At 42.4% G+C, this 17,800-nt stretch overlaps 1 protein-coding gene across 1 annotated transcript in view; it reads right to left on the bottom strand.

Moving 5' to 3' along the window:
* Positions 1–5,988: 5,988 nt before the first annotated feature.
* LOC138293675 (glycerol kinase-like) overlaps positions 5,989–17,800 on the bottom strand; it is a 45,361-nt gene continuing 33,549 nt past the window's right edge. The window contains exon 2 of the mRNA XM_069232980.1: positions 5,989–11,199. Within this exon, the coding sequence (XP_069089081.1) occupies positions 9,127–10,944 (1,818 nt within the window). The 5' untranslated portion in view covers positions 10,945–11,199 and the 3' untranslated portion in view covers positions 5,989–9,126. The remainder of the gene's footprint in view (positions 11,200–17,800) is intronic.

The following is a 17,800-nucleotide window of genomic DNA, read 5'->3' as shown; positions in this document are numbered from 1 at the left end:
GGATAATCTTTTCTTATGGGCACGGATTAAGGATCAGTTATTGTCAGCGTATGTAATGCACATATCTGCAGTAAAGAGGCAGGGATGGGGAAATCATATCGCCCGACGCCCGAGCACGTTGATTTTTACAACGGGCAATAAGATCTAATGTCTATTTTGTTCGACGGACAAGTAGACATTAAATCAGTAATTAGCTGTGAGCGCCCGGGCTTTGTCAATCTGCGCTGCCCTCCCCCCACGGGGATGCGCTCGAATAATCTGTGGCCCCACCCCCGCGGGTAAACAGGAACAGAGCAAGTGGCTGCCACGACCGAGCAACGCACCAGAGGAGACTGAGGTAACGGCTGCAGGGAGAGTGAAAAAAAAGAAGGCTGTTTGTGTTTTACTTGTCTGCCTGTGTGAGCATCAGGCAGGGCAGGCCATCGTCATTACAAGTAGTACATATGTGTAATTACGATGGCCTGCTCCGCCTAGCGATCACATGGGCAGCAAGGCCCTTGTTTAAACGTATGCGTCCACTTGGATAATGTTCCTTTGTGCATCATACAGTCTCATGTTCATGGGGCAGGGAGGCTAGAACACTCTACGAAGGCAGCTACTGCCCGTCTCATTAAAACTGAAAGCTGCAAACTATTTTCTACTTTAAACACACTTTGATTTAATCTACTGGTGTGGTTTAATGTTTGATAAACCCAGTCATTAGCGCCACCAGTACATTTGTAATTTGTGTACAACCCTCATAAAAACGATATTCCATTTAGGAGATACTATGATTTTGCTCATTTCTTTTAAGCAGAAAAAGATATAAAAGAGGCTCCTGAATATAGTATGTTAGGCGGAGGTAGACAAAGCTGAAGGAGCATCAGGCCCAATCACATGGAAGTAGATGAGAAAGAGCAGTCGAGGCGCTGGACACTTCCCACTGGTGCTTCTGTCCATTACGGTTATAATTGGTATTCCATTCTGGGTTATACATTACAGTCCCATTTTTTAACACAGAATCATTTACCCAGCTTCTAAGCGCTCCTTTTTTTTCCAGACAAGAGAACTATGGCTCACAGACAGAGTTAACTTACAGAGATGGCTCAGTGAGATGCCTGTTTGTCTCCGATTGGAAGTCAAAGTTTCAAATTCCTGCAAGCCCGACTCAGCCTTTCATTCTTCGACATAAAATATATAGTAAACTGTTCCAACAAGTAGGTGCACAGAGAAGATTGCTCAGCTTCCGTTTTGTATTGCCTTTGCTTATATAATGAATAATTAATGCTATTTTTCTGCTATGTAAAAATGTGGTTTCTTTAACATCACAGTGGGCTTGCACACACATTCAAAATGACGAAGGTCAGGAAATGTGAAAATCTGAGCAAAAAGTGCTGCTGGAATTTGCTCAATTTCCTCCATTTGACCTTGTCTGCACTGTCATCTTTCATCCGGTGACAGGGCCGGCTTTAGCACTGGCGACGCCCTGTGCGACAGACTTTTTGGTGCCCCCCTTCACCCCATGACCACCTCAGATTCCCTCACTACCACCCGGTGCCTCATCTTTCCAATGCCCTCTTTCACATGCATTAATTTGTTTGAAAGCACTTGTAAAGGCTCTGACTTTACTTATCCACTTAACTATGACATAAAATATAAATCTGTTCTTTGCAGCAGACATATTTATTAACCCTGTACGCTAACTTTATGGCTGCCGCTAGAGAAAACTCCCATCTTTCTCCCTAGCAGGAACATTAATCACAAGGGGTATCTTTCTTAAGCAGTCAATGATACATAATTTCTAATGGTTTTGAATTTTTTTTTATGGTAACATGGATGGTAGGTTTGAATCCCATTTAGGTAAGCTTGTCCTTTTCCAAAGCCCACATCCTTGTTCTTAGTGTAAATCTTTTCTTGGCTTCTAGGTCTACTGTGCAGCCAGTGTAGCACCAGACTCAGTGCGTTCACAACTTGTTACGAAACAGAATCACTATGAACCATAGCAGCGTAAAGCTTCATTGCAGCAGGCTGCCTCAGCCCCTTGTTCTCAGAGAGTTTGGAAAACTGTCTCTAGATTTATTGGAGTCTCCTATGTGAAAGGCTTGTTGCAACTGGCTCTACATATCTGGACTGTGAGTATAAAACTGAATCAAGCAGTCTCCGACTTGATCACTTTGTCCTGCTGACAGCAAATATGTCTCAGCAAAGTCTTTTCAACTTTGGATTCAAAAGAAGTAAAGGCACTGATAAAGAAAAGCCAGGAGAAGGAAGCCAAAAAGAACCAACTGTGGTTCGGTGTTCTACCACCCCACATAATCCTAACCTAAACAAGAACAAACAGTATGATGCTGAAAAAAGAAAACAAGTTTTTCAGTCTCACTGGGTGGAATCCTGGCTGTGGCAAGCCCTGACGGAAAGCCAGTAAGGAGAAGAACCAAAAATGTACTGCACTATTTTCCAAAAATATCCTAATGTAGCAGTCAGCTATCCAGGTCCAGGTAGAAATGCATTCTTAAGTGTATGTGACCAGTTGCGCATTGAATCAATTGGAGCTCATGAAACTAGTAAGACACATATGCCGTGTTTCATGGCATTGCCAGGAAATGAAAGAAACAGCGTTGCAGTCTCAGACTCTTAGAGCGAGTACCTCAAATTCCAGTCCCTCTACAGAGCAGCCCCTCATCATGCAAGCACTGCAAAAGTTGAAGGAGAGACAAAGAAAGAAACTGACCATCTTGTTTAACAATGCTTACCTGAAGAAAGCTGGTGTGGATATAGGAGAAAATTATACAAACCGTGAAAAAGCCCCAGAGTGCATAAGATGTGAGGCAGATATACTTCAAACAGACATCAAAAAAATAGTTTCAAATTCTCGTTTCATTTGCATTATTGCGGACGGAAGCACAGATAGTGCCATCATTGAACAGGAAACTGTGCTGCTGAGAGTAGTCAATGATGGGAAACCCTACACTATTTGCAGATCTTGTTCCATTTGAACATGCACATGCTCACGGTGTTCTGGATGGGATAGCTAATGGAATCCACAGGTTATCTTTGGATTTGGTAGGTATGAGGTCCACAGAATATCCAGGCCCATCGCTAATAGCTGTCAATTTTGATGGTGCTGCAGTTATGATGGGAACTAAGGGAGGAGTTGCAGCACTTCTAAAAAAAAGACATTCCTTTTCTTCTACCGTTCCAGTGTGTAGCTCACGAACTTCAGCTTAGGAATCTAGATGCTGTAAAATCCAAACCCTCTATTTGTCAGTTTGAAGACACTTTGAAATGGATTTTCAAATTTTACTGGTATAGTCCTAAGAGGTGAAGAGATGCTAAAGAAATGTCAAGAATAATTGATGAAAACTTTGCACATTTCACTGATATTAAACAGGTTAGATGAGTATCCAGCAAGACCAGAGCTTTGGCAGCCATGCAACAAAACCTGCAGACAGTGGTTCTACACCTGGGACAGGTTGCAGCTGTGAGTGATGATTCTGCTTCTAAGGCAAAAAAGTACTTCTCAATTGTAACTAGCTTTACATTTATAAAAAACTTTTACAGCCTGAGAGATGTTCGGAAGCCAGTGTCTCTGCTTTTAGAATTCCTTCAGTCTAATGAACTGCTTTTATTGCATGTTCCACCTGCTGTAGAGTAGTGTGCATTGACCCTAGTAGGCTTTAAGAGTGAGTTGGGTGAATACATGCAGCAGTTTAAAAAACTGTACGACCCTGAAGAAAAAAAGTTTGGAAACATTTCTACTGATGGCTGGGAAATAAAGTTATCAGGCTGCTGTCCACCGGCAGCAACAATCCAAAGTGACAGAGCTCACTGACAGTGTAGTTAAGTACATTGATGAGAGGTTTGCAAATTTTAATTCCATGCCAGTTCAAGGATTTCAGGCATTTGATTATACACTATGGCCAGAGAGTAGAGAGGAACTGTATAAATATGGGCTCTCAGATATTGAGGCAATAGTTCAACATTTTGAAGTACTTTTCACCACAGTCGAGCGGTTGGCAATTGTAGAGGAGTTTTGTGGACTTAAAAGCCATATGAAATGCTTTCAGAGCAAAGGCATTCCTGTATTGCCTGCATACTCCACCCTGCCAGCAACAAAACCTACGTTAACTAATATATTAAAGCTTGTGGAGATGATGTTCATATTTAGTGTGTCTACAGCAGAAGCTGAACATATGTTTTTGCAATGAACGTCATTAGAACCCACTAAGAACACGGTTAAAACAAGATGTTCTCCAAGATCTAATGCTTCTTAAAATAGAAGGGCCCAACTTTGAGGAATATGACCCCAGCAGAGCTATTGATCTCTGGCTTACAACATGAGGCACACAGCATGTGTGCGGACAAAAGAGGCCACATCTATCATAACTACTGAAGTATTGTCAATAATGAGTCTTAGAGCAGCTTGCCATGCAAGATAATTTACTGCTGTATTCCTATACAATTTCTATACTTTTGGATAATAGGGATAATGTAGCTGCTTTTCAAGTTTTTCTTTAGCGTGATTATGAAGCACTGAACAGTTGTTGGTTTAATAAAACAAAATAAAAACATATTACATGTTTCTGTGTCAGCCCTTATAACTGATGTAGGAAGTAGGTGGGACAAGTTGATTTTTCAGGACATGTAGATCTCATTAGCATTTTGTCCCAAGTAGATTATTTTAAAAATTCCACACCCCTGAAAGAGGTGATGGCCACTAAAAAAGCTCACCTTCTAAGACAAGAACTGTATGTCACAGGGATGGAATGCTTCAAAAAATGAACCCATAAGCTGTGTGAGAACCAGGTTCAAGTTCCAAACAAGGACTGGAGGCATGTGACACTTTGGGGCCTCTATGAAGGCGTTAATGACAGATTTCAAGCAGGAACAAATGCTCTTTGTTTTGTGTGAATGCTGGAAATGAAGTTAGATGTGTAGATGGAAGTCTACACCAATCCTACTTTCTGCAAAACGTAAGAGGTAGTAGATAACGTCTTGCTGAGACTACAAGGTGGTGTATGTGCTCATCCATACAGTTGTAGACAAACAGCTTCCACTTGGCTGTGTAACAGGTGGTGGGATTATACACCTCACACAATGGGCCTAATTCACAGAGCAAAAGTCTAAACTTAGACCAAAAGTCTATGGGCCAGACTTAAAAAAAAACTGACGCAGTGCGCTTCTGTGCCAAAATCAGCAGCGCTGCACCAGTTTTGAAATGCAATGCTGCGCCGTATTCACAAGAATACGGCGCTGCCCTGAACTTCCCCCTGCGCCGGAACTAAATTAAGCTGTCTGAGCTAACGCAGGCATCCATGCACCATAGTGCAAGGGTGTCTGTGTTGAGGGGAGTGATTGTTTATGTGCAGGAAGGTATACCTCTACCCCTACCCTTTCCTGTCTCTGTTATTTCTTCCTTGACTGCAAAGAAGTGAACTGCAGTCTAGATGACTGTGCTAAACGCCTGAAACCCTGCAGGAACAGTCAGGCGTATTCAGTGGGGAGCTTGGTTGGTTTTTAGATTGCTTGTAGCCTTTACTGGACATTTTGAGAATGTTGTGAGTTTCTGCACCAGAGCAGAACTCTCGAATCCTGGTGGTATTTGTTTGCTGACCGATTCCCCCAAATTATCCTGCTTTCCCTGAAATTGTTGTGCAATTCTAATGTGTTCAAATGATTTTAAATAGAGTTCAGTTCATTTGATTGGTCATCTTCCGTGTTTATCAGAACCTTGATTATTCCAGAATACATCAATTTCTTTGCATAGTTCAGTGAATCCCCTCTTCAGTTCCTTTCTGACTGACTCACTTTGGTTATCTCTTTAAGGAATATGTTCATGTCTTCTCTTGTGATTAGTGGAGCAGATATTCTTGCTTCTGTCTCTTGCCTTTCATCGTGTTCCAGGTTGCTTTGCTCCTAAAGCTTGAGAGAGGGGGAAAGAAAACTCTGATATAATTTGAGTTTTACAACCAGTGTTTCAAATCACCTATGAAGGGAACTGGAGAAAAATTTAAGGATGCCTCAATGATTTATTTTTATTTCTTGAGATTTGAATAAAGCACAGACGAGACTGAGGTGTAGATGACACAGAGCACAAAACATAGATATTGCACAGAACGATGACGCAATCCATAAAACATACTGAGGTTAATTTACAGTACACAATTACAGAGCATAGTGACCTTTCAAACTTCAATACAGACACAAAAGTAGACGTCAGCAGGGCAGCAATGAGAAGTTGTACCAAAAACAGGTGTTTTAATAGGTAGGATCACAGTAAATAAGACAAAAGGGCACAGTCGGCTAGGTGTAGTATTAGCAATCATTATATGGAGGATAGTCAAATACTTAAGAACAATTGAGGTCTGAATAACAGGGGAAAAGATGGGCAAACAAGCTTCCTAAAATGAGAGGGAAGTTTACTGATAGAGCAGAAGGGAAATAAGTTTATTTGACAGGATCTGAAAGTAGAAGGGATGTGGAGGCAGCAGCATTGTTCCTGCTGGAATGGAAGATACAGAAAAGGGAATTCTAAAGGTCAGACTGCAGTGAGATCAAGATAAAAGTCTATGACAATTTAATGCTTGTTCCTCAAGGTTCTGCTTGAAGTTTGCAGGAAAGCAGCAGATTTGGTCTGGCTAGGAAGGAATTTCACATCCTTGAATAGTTTCCTGAGGTTTTTTGTTTAAGCCCCTTTGATTGAGAATCCTATGTGCTCTGTGTCACTCCCATTGTTTCTCCACGTCACCAACGCTCAGTCTGATGGGCGCTGCAGGTAAGTCTGTTCCATATGTGGAGTAAGACGGTGGTTTCCTCGCGTTCAACAGAGAAGTACAATCAGTGGCAAGTGGTGGTTTCATTAGGATCTCAATGTCTCTCTAGAAACTTTGGCGTCTTCTCTGAAGAAGTCAATGTTTTTTTTAACTTGTTTTTTCCTTTTCAGATTTTTTGTTGGTTACCTCTAGTTGCCCTCAGCTGCGCTGCTTTTTCCTCGTTTTCCCGCCTCAGTGTTTCTCACTACCTGGTTGTCCTTTTTCATTCAGATGTGATTCAAGTATGGCTATATCAACTAGTATAATTATAAATTAGTTTTACATTCTCTTCTTCAAGTAGAGTGCAATAATTAGTTCTTTCTATGATCTTTTTAGATTGCAAACCTAGGTGCAGAGCAGCAGACCACTATACAAGTGGTGATGGGTGCAGTGCCAGGATCAGGCTGGAGTTGAGGGGGAGACACCAGGGAAAGGGGGGGATGCCCAGGCATGAACGTGTTTGGGGCTGGAGAAGAAACAGTATTGACTTCTTCAGGAGTACGCAATCAAGAGGTCACTTGTAGCTGAAGTGCTGTTTGCAGAGCAGGTCTTCCTTTTGCCTTATTTATAAACATTTAAGTAACACAGTAGTGGAGACAGCTGTTTTCTGTGATTCCATTTGGAGAGTTTAAATGCTGGAAGTATCTTCTGTATTGGAGCACTGGTTGGCAGTGGATCTCCAAGTACTTTTTCATTTTAATGCAGTCTGGACATTCATCCTCTCTTTTGTCTTGCTTCAAATGTTCAGTGTTCTAATACCCAGATGTTGCAGTTTTCCTTTTTCAGGACAGTCATGTTTTACATCTTAATCTCACTCTTATAAATTATTTTATTCTAGGTACCATTTGGGTATCACTGGTTTGTCCCAATAAATATTTCCTGCTTGCTTGTAAACTTAGGGTGATCTGTAGTCTGTTATTTCTTCTTCTTTGTAGTTCCAAAGTCTTCTCCTTCTGGTCCGCCGTGGCATGTACTTCTGTGGTCCTATGTATCAATACTTTTCTGTCTTGTTACCTTTGAAAGCATGTGTTGAGAAAGTATATTTTGTTTCTTTTTAATTCCTCTACTTTTAGGTGGTCAAATAATACTTTTGCATTTTCTTTGTTAGCACTGAATGTTTTTACAGTTTCATACATTCCATTTCGAAGACATGATACTTTTCAGCTGGTGCCTTCGTATTTCTATGAAATATTTCCACAAATTTATCTACGTGTCTTGATTAGACTGCTTATCTTAGATTTCATTTTAGCATACATGTGGCTCAACAGAGGTATCATAATTGGTGTATTTATTGATTGGTTTTCCATCCATGCAGGATCTTGCATTTTCCTCTCTATTTCTTTCATAGATGGATTCATTTGTTCTTGTTCGTTGTTCTCTACGTAAAGTTACCTTTATCTCTTGACCATGGAATGTATGCTGACATTTGATGTTCAGTCTAGCTTTTCCTAAAGCATTACTCTGTTTGCAAAGAGTCTGGTGTGCATATTTCAGTATTAACGGCATCAAACTCATAGTTGAACCATTCTACATTGATAGATGTGAACTTGTTGAGAGTTAGTAACTTTCTTTTACAGCATGACTCATGCCTCTCATTTCTTCTCTTATTTCTGTTTTGCATGTTATGTTGACAACGATCAGAATGGCTTACCACTAAGCTTTTTTCCATTCATCGCACTGCTAGTGTTTTGCTTTTCGGACCGGTACAGTGTTCCTCCCATGTGTTATGTCTCATGTGGAGTGCATCAGGGTTTTACGACCTTTAGTGCACTAATGTGCTTTTTTCTCAGATTTGGGGTCAATCTTATAAAACTGAACCTGTTTTCTGACAACAGCCTTTCTGACAATAAGCGGAGCAATACGTCTTCTCTTATCGTGATTCTGATTGGCTTTCTGATTATCGTTTGTTTAATTTTAGAGCAAAGATGGGGTTTCTATGTGAGGTGAGTATCTGCTCTTGCTTTGGACACATCATGATAAGAATGAACCTTGTTCTTGAGTCTCTGTGTGACTGGGTGTCTTACTCTTCGAGTTCTTGTTTAATTTGCTATAGAGCACTGCTGAATAAATGTAGTCTTTAATCTCTATTCTAAGTACTGTACTGAAAGCAGGTTCTGGAAGTCCAATTTGAATATAACAATAAGAAACAAACACTAATCTAGTGATAGTTGGACATCACTGACATCACTTCAGAAAGTGACCCCATTTATTATGCTTCATGGGATTTATTTTTAGTAAGGGATTGTCCCCTTGACTGGTTCCTTTCAGTGGTCGTTAAAAGACCTTCCGTTCCAATGTACCGTGTCCTAACTGTGTGTCTTTAATCAAGTCTAATCTATTTGCTACTACCCAAGATAAACTTTGCTCCGATTAACATTATCATGCTACCAACAATATACAAGCCCAAAGGCAAACTGCAGAATATCCTGTTGCCACCATTTCCATTAGAAGGTGGCTCAGATGTTTCCCAGTCCATTGACTTCAACACTGCTTTCTTCCACCTTGCATAGCGAAATTCACTTTCTTCTGGGTTGATTTGTGGTTCGAATCGTTCACAGGTCACCGCGGTTAAATTCTCTGGATCGAGGCTCCAGACTCCAACTCCTTCTGCGGCCCCAGCAGCCATAGCAGCTCCTAAGGCTGTTGTTTCTGGCATTGATGGCTTAATCACCGGAATGCAGAGAATATCAGCCTGAAGCTGCATCAGTATCTTGTTGCTGGTCATTCCACCATCAACTTGCAACTGGCTCAAAGGAATTCCACAGTCCTTGTTCATTGCATCCAAGATTTCTCGGGTCTGGAAGCAGACGGCCTCCAACGCTGCAAACGCGATGTGATTTCTATTCGTGAACTGAGTGAGGCCACAAATTATACCTCTTGCACTGGGCTCCCAATATGGGGCATACAACCCAGAGAATGCCGGGACAAAGTAGCAGCCGTAAGAAGTACCAACTTCAGAGGCAAGTCTCTCGACTTCTTCTGTTGACTTCACAATGCCAAGGTTATCTCTCAACCAACGCACAACAGCACCAGCTATGGCAACAGATCCCTCAAGGGCATAGTAGGCAGGCTTATCCCTACCCAGTTTGTAGGCCACCGTTGTAAGCAGACCATGCTCAGATACAACAGACTTTTGACCTGTGTTACACAGCAAGAAACAGCCAGTTCCGTATGTGTTTTTGGCTTGCCCGTCACGGAAACACATTTGTCCCACTAACGCTGCTGACTGATCACCCAAGCAACCAGATATTGGCACTCCGCTTAGTTCTCCTGATTTCATGAGGCCATAGATTTCTGACGAACTCCTTACTTTTGGAAGCAAATCCTTAGGAATATCAAAAAACTTGCAGAGTTCGCTATCCCACTCCAATGTGTGGATGTTAAACAGCATTGTCCGACTGGCATTGGTCACATCAGTGCAGTGTACTCCACCATTCTTTCCACCCGTTATACTCCAGATAAGCCATGTGTCGATGGTGCCAAACATTGCTCGACCTTCAGCCACAGCTTTTCGGATGTCTTCCACATTGTCCAGGAGCCACCGCAGCTTCACTGCGCTGAAGTAGGTGCTGAGAGGAAGGCCAGTCCTGCACTTGAAAAAGTTTTTATTTCTTCCTGGTATCCTTTTCAGGAGCCTCTCAACTGTAGACTGAGTTCTCAGATCCAGCCACACAATTGCATTGTAAAGCGGTTCTCCTGTTGTTTTATCCCACACGACGGTCGTTTCCCTTTGATTGCTCACACCAATTGCTTTAATGTTTCGGACATTGATACTCAGCTGACTCAGTTTCTCACATGTCTTTTCTAAACATTCATAGACTGATTGCAAAATTTCTTTTGGATCCTGTTCTACCCATCCTTCTTTTGGAAATTTCTGCTTTATTTCCACTTGGTGATGGCTCAGTAGTTCTGCTGTTTTTGCATTGAAGACCAGGAATCGAGTGGAGCTAGTGCCCTGGTCGATTGCGCCGACCAGTGGCCCCAGGGTGATTCTGTCTGAAGCTGCCATGGAAGTCTCTCTCTGTTGTCTGAGAGGGCTTCCAACCGTAGTGATCTTACTCTGCCAAGTGATCTGTGCAGGCTTCTTTTGCAGCGTTTTCTGCAGTATCTTCCTCCACAACAACACCCGCTCTGAGTAGGTAGTACTTAACATACAACCACACTGAATTTATTGCCAGTGATTTTCCAAACTTTCTTTTCAAGTGAGGTGTCTCTTTCAGCAGTAAATGTTCCTCTTGGTATCTGCATCCAACCACCAGTTCTTAGATCACTTGTACATTTGTTATGGGATTCCGAGTTGTGAGAATTCTAGTGTTGTTTCACTTTCTTCCATATAAGCCTCTTCATGGTGTGGATTTCTGGTAGTCCATGGAATTAGTGTCTTGTTTTTTGTACATTCTTCAGCCACCTGAAAAATTAATATACAGTATTATCATTCCAGATCTAAGATACTACATGGAAACAACATTCTTCTCATTTAATGCTGAAAAATCAGAATTTGAGGGGTGATGCAGACAAACGTTGGAAGAGTAAGTTGGGATAGAGAAAGTTGCTCATTTCCAAAACTGTCTGTACTGCAGTAGTACATTAAGAAGTTATACCTACTCTGTAAAGCTATGACCCAGAATATGTACAGAAAAAACCATTAAGTGGCACGTCTTCCCCTTTTGAGAAGCTAAAACAGGCCACTCAAGTATTTGTCTTTACAGCTGAGAGAGCGTAGCTTATATAATCAATATATTAACATATGTTTATGAACTAATGCGTGATAATGCTGCATAGAAATTGTATTAATATATTTTGCTAAAACGTGCACTTGAAATGTGACCATGGAGAGTGGCCGCCATTGAATACGGAGACTTATAAAAATGACTAATGATCTGTTAAAGAATGGTTTTGTACTAATTATCAATGATTATGTTATTAAAGTTTTGCTAAATAAATTTTGTAGGCCTTAGTTAGCATGAGTCGAGGCCTAGCTGCCTGGCTCTCATATTAAATGTGTTTTCTAAACGTGCAGTGTGCTGACTCGCAAAAGGACATGAACTCTTGTTTTTTCATTCAAATTAGAAATTGAATGTAACTATAGTAGATTCGTTCTCATGAAATTCGTATTGCTTGTACAAATGTAATAACTAAAATGCAACAGTGTAGATTAGTATAATGTACAAGGTCGTTCAAACCGGTACAGACAATGGAGCTACTGACCGAAGCTGTGAAAAGAAATTAAAGAAGCACGAAATCATACCGGACGTGCTACCTCTGAAGACGTCAATCATTATGGACCAATAAAATGTCTGAGAACTAGTGTGGGGTGAAAGATTAATGACTTAATCTGTTTTTAATTGGCTAAAGATAGTGGGGTGCAATAATTATCCAATCAGATTTTAGGGGAATGTACAAAGAAAAAGGGATAAAACCTCTTGACACACGGAAATGAGTTAGGTAGTTAGGAAGATGCTGATGCAACTTGAGATGATCCAGAGACTTTGTCACTTTGCCTAGTGGCTTTGCTGATTTTACTTAGAACCATCCTTGTCCTTAGTCTACCCCTTTTACACTTTACGTCCTTATGAGGGAAGTGCCCCTTTACCCGGAGCGGAGATACTGAGGGCGATTCAACTGATGTCCTGAAGACGAAGACTGAACCTGAGTGCTGACCCAAACCTTGGAGGGTAACTATGACAATGAACTTGTGATTTGTTGGTTTGCTTTTCCTTTCTAGGTACCAACTGCTTACCTTTGACAGAGACCATAGCTAGATGTTTTCCAAATTGGTGTTCTAAATTGTTTTGCATGAAGCCCAACATGCCTATGCTAATCAGTGGTTATGACAGGGGTTCACTAAACTGACGCAAATAGACAAACGACTGAATCCATGCTTTGTTGAACTAATGCGTTAATGACACTCTGCTAAAGTTGATCTATGTGCACGCTGTGTTATGTTTTGATGTTTGTGATTCTTGCCTTAATGAAATCTTATCAGAGTTGCCATATTGTGACTATGCTATTTTGTTTCTTGGTTTTGAGATTAACACCCCTGCTCTTAGAATTGTAATCGATAGGGAATAAACCTCATAAAAATTCTACTAAACTGGTGTGGTTATTCAGGACGTCATGGTGGTGTCTTGAATTGATTAAATGACTTTGACTAAGGTGAAATGCATTGTTGTACTAAATATTGATGACATTATTGACGTACTGATTGACATATTGATTAGCTATCTCGTCCTAAGGTGTCTCTCAACTGGGTCAAAAGATTCATTGACCTAAAACGAGTCCTGATGTGTTATAAATTATCATAGAGGGACGCGTTAGCAGTTCTGGTAGCAGAGCGACGGTTTAGGCCCTTTGGGGCCCTAGGATGGAGAATTATTGTTTAAATTGTTTTTAGGAGATAATGCAAATTGGAGATATGATGCGTTTCTAAATTCCCCATGACTTTCCCGGGATCTCGGAGCCTGCCTAAGTGAGTTGGGAATGTTCTCGGCGTCTTAGCATGTGTGGTGTAGAATTTGCGCTTGCTCAGCTTATGCATATTGCAGGTGTTTTGTGAGGATTATGTGTGTTTGGGCCAGGTAATGTTGTTTTAGTAGGAGTGGGCGTACTCCGCAGTATGAGAATAGGGAAGTCGGCGTACTTCATGTGAGTGTGGCGCTTTGTGCTAAAAAAAATATCCATGTGGTTGGTTGGTGATGTACGGACCCGGCGTGGTCTAAGACTCCGGAGTATATTGACAAGAATAGGAGACACTTGGGTTTATGTTGTAATTTGTGCGGTTTAATAGGTCAATCGGGCGTGGTTGACAAGTCGGGTTTGAGTCAAATTGTGTGTGTGAAAACTTCGATGGAGATTTGGTAAGTTCTAAAGTGCACTAGGACAAACCATTGACAAGTCGAGAGTAGGATTTGCGGGTCGAATTCTGCTTGCGAATGCGGGAGCTGAGAAAGAGAGAGTAGCGGCCGAGGCTTCAAGTGAAATTTCTGTAAAGTTCTAAAGCGACTGTGTACCCTTCCTGTAGTAAACTGTCAAATTTGAGTTGTTGGTAAAGGTGCTCGCAATAATTTTGCATTAGTTTGGTGTGTATCCAGTGTAAGGAGGACAAGCCGCAAGACTTTGTCAGCTGAAGAGTGTGTGAGTGTGACGTCAGTGGTGCCGCGCTGGGATAGGTCAGTTACAGAGAGGGGTCACGCACGGATTGGCAGCAGTCTGTGAGAGGCAATAGGTTGAGAAAGGTGGGTGAAGAGTGTCCTGAGAATTAAAGTCATTCCTGATCAAATACAAAACAAAAGAAAAGACGCAAAGATGAATTTTATTAAGGCTTTTGGGAGCGCTCTGAAAGGAGATGCATACATTATGGCGAATGAAGGAGAGCCTACACCGCCTGAGGGTACTCCAGCTTACATAGTAATTAAGGAAAAGGGACTCGCGCCTTGCTTATGGATGAAACAGTGGTGCAAATTAACAGAGAAGGAGGGATGTTTAGCGTTTCCGGAACACGGAACGTTCAATACGAGAAGTTTGGAAAATTTGAGGTGGATGTTAAGTGTACAAAAGCCACCTCCGAAGCCAGCTCAGTATGAGGCACTAGCAGTCTGGGATTTAATGGCTATTAAACAAAGACAGCAGAAATTCGAGAGAAGAATGAGGAGGACAAAAAAGACTTTAGCTGAGGCTAGATGGGACAACGAGAGCAAAATGTAGAGAAGGGGAATAGTTGACGGACTCAAATTGTTTCCAGCAATAACACAAGAAGACGAGACACAGGGAAAGAAAGCCACCTGTAAGACAGAAAAGAGCTCTAGCAAACCAAAAGAGACTAAGAGGTCTTGGATAGAGGAAGACGACTCGGATGATGAGGAGTTTCTTAATCAGTTGTTGCATGATCGCCCGCCACCTTACGCATTAGACGACAATGCCCAGAGCACTAGTGCGGGTCCTGGGAACCAGACGCAGGATAAGGGAATTACAGATAGAGTACAGACTAGTGATACAGTTTTGACACAAAATGGTGTCAGTGTACCCACTGCGCCAGACATACCAATACAGTTGCAACCTCCACCGCAGATACAGAGAATCTATCCAGACGTCCCAGTACTAGAGACTACTACGAACCTAATGGTGCCGCCTGATCCGAAATAAACAAAATCGAGGTTAGTGCAGATTGAGCCAACTCCGCAATTGCTGCCCCAGCCACAGCAACAGCAACAGCTGATCCAGGGTTATAATCCAGCAGCAGGATCTCAGTTAGTACCAGCACCAGCCACAGTGAGCCAAGCGTTGGGAGTTACTGCTCCGTGGGGGTTGGGATCAGGTCAGACACCAGCTGTCATATCGCTACCTATCACAGTTGGTCCCCCGGTACTATTGTATGCACAGGGTAAGCCTGGTATGTGTGATCAGGGAATAATGACCTAAGAGGCAATAAGAGGAGGGTCCATAGGAACTCCCCAATTAATGGCACCAAGAGAGCAACCAGCTGAAGGAACCAGGTCCTCGTTAGACCTTAGTCCGACTGAATCACCTTTAGAAGCAATGAGGCAAGCAGGGTTAGGTATGCTGACCCCGCAGACAGTAAGTACAAATGCCTCACAGTCGCCAATGATGCATGCAGGGAATATTTCATTGCAAGGTTTTACTGTACAACAGTTGAATGAGTGGTTAGAAAAGACCTATGCTTCACAAAATACTGCGGTAACTGCGGAAAAGCCAGAAAGGGAAGAATACCTACATTTTGTGAGACTGGGAGTGGAAGCTGCAGAACTAGTGGAAGGGACAATGGGGGTGAACAGGTTAGAGTCATACACTGAAGCAGAATTGAGATATCTGTGCCCCAAAATCACTAAAGAAGTAGGTAAGGTACATCAGAGGTTGGCGAACCTGGCAGACAAATACAATATAGATATTGAGAATACTAAACATTTGAAAAGAAGCTACAGATTAGACTTTGACTCCAAGGATTTTGAGCATATGAGGTCTGCCGGAATGAAAGCACATCTTAAAGAAATACTGCACAGTCCGCAGGTCTGTGGAGCTTTAGAAAAATGGGAAGGCAGATTGGCAAAGAAGAGAGATAAGGAGAAAAGCAACAGTCCGGGATCAAGTCAAGCTAAAGCTTCACCAGACATGGGATCAGTAAAAATGTTACCAATGAGAGAAACAGCTGGAGGGGTCTTAATCCACGTACCATGGACTAGGGGAGACATTTTGTCATTTACAAATGATTATCCCAGGTTGAGGGAGAAACCGATAGAGTGGTATCAGCAGACAGACAGGTTTGTGAAGCTTGCGAAGTGTCTCTGGGAGGACTTGAATACCTTGTTTGAGATCATTGTTCCACCTGATTTATGGCTTGAGTGCAAGAGAAGTGTGGACTGGCCAACGCAGGAACCAGCAAGGGATAAGGTGACTGGACCACCATCGGAGGAGGTGATGAAGTACTATCATAAAATGATTGAGTTTTTGAAGCAGAAAGTGTCGCCGAAAGTGACTGATTGGCAGAAAATCGACCGGACCTCACAGGAGGTCAAGGAGTCAATCCATGGTTATTATGAGAGGTTGTTGAAAGCGTTCAAGCATTACAGTGGCACTGAGACTATTGAGCCGAAAGACATGAACCACCTTGTGTTTAGATGTGTTGAAGAATTAAGACCAGAGGTTAGCCAGATGATTAAGAATCATTTGATCTGCTGGCAAGCGAAGCCGATTGATGAGGTGTTGCAGTATGCGAAATACTGTAGTGACGAGATTGAACTGAAGCAGAGGAAGTTGAAGGAGAAAGTGATGGTGATGCAGATTAAGGCAGCACAGGCATGTATACAGGGAAACGGAATCCAACAGATGGTACAGCAGCAACCACAAGGGAATGGCATGTTTCAGGCACCGACGAGAAGTCGAGGTTTTGTGAATCGCGGTCCAGACTTGAATACTGTTGTGGTTCAAAATGATGCGCAGGGGATGAAAAAGATGTCACGCGTGCGGGGGCGTGGGGCACTGGAAGCGGGAATGCCCGAATGTGGTGCATGATGGTGTCGTTCAACAAAGCACTGATGTCGGTACATTTCAAAATATGAGGGGTCCAAAACTGAGAGGTCAAAACCAGAACCTCCAAAATAACATGGTTCAGATGCAGGGGCTACAGCCTATGCAGCAAATACAAATGCCACGTGTTCAATCAGCACAAATGCAGCAGGTACAACAGCAGGGTCCCATGGTACCTAGACAGCAAATGCAATTACCATTAGCTCCAATGGGACAGCAACAGGTGATGCTTCCTCAGCAGGTCACGGGCCAAATGATGAGTCAAAATAACACAGTGCAGCAATTCCCATTGCGTGGTGAGAATGGATTGAATGATGAATGGTCGGATGACAGTTCTGACAGTGAGGAGTGCAGGCTTGCAGCGTCCCTAGAAGTGGATCAGAGGGGACCCTACGTAGAGGGAAAAGTGATGGGTCACAAGGTTTCCTTCCTAGTTGACACATGAGCTACACGCTCTACAGTCAGAAGTGCAGTGGTTCCGAAACTGCCACTTTCAGGACGTACTATAAGAGCGGTAGGAGTAGCAAATCAGTATTTGACAAACCCGATCACAGACCCAGTTCAAGTTGAGATTGGAAACTTCCAAGGACTGCATAAGTTTGTAGTCTGCGATTCTAGTCCTGTGTCCTTACTGGGAAGAGACTTAGGGCCAGATGTAGCAAGGGTTTAGCGAGTCACAAACGGCGAAAATCGCCGTTTGCGAGTCGCTAAAGCCTCATTGCTATGTAGAAATGCATTTTGCGAGTCGGATCCGACTCACAAAATGCATTTCCGACTCGCAAATAAGAAGGGGTGTTCCCTTCCTATTTGCGACTCGCAATGCTATGCATTTTCATTTGCGACCGCGGTTGCGGTCGCAAATGAAAGCGCAGTTACCATCCACTTGAAGTGGATGGTAACCCAGTCGCAAACAGGAAGGGGTCCTTTCCCCTTTGTGACTGGACAAATAAATATTTTTTCAGAGCAGG

The sequence above is a fragment of the Pleurodeles waltl genome, chromosome 4_2, assembly GCF_031143425.1.
Source record: "Pleurodeles waltl isolate 20211129_DDA chromosome 4_2, aPleWal1.hap1.20221129, whole genome shotgun sequence".
NCBI lineage: Eukaryota > Metazoa > Chordata > Amphibia > Caudata > Salamandridae > Pleurodeles > Pleurodeles waltl.
Note: the sequence above shows the minus strand (reverse complement) of the source record. Positions and strands in the feature narration are given on the sequence as shown.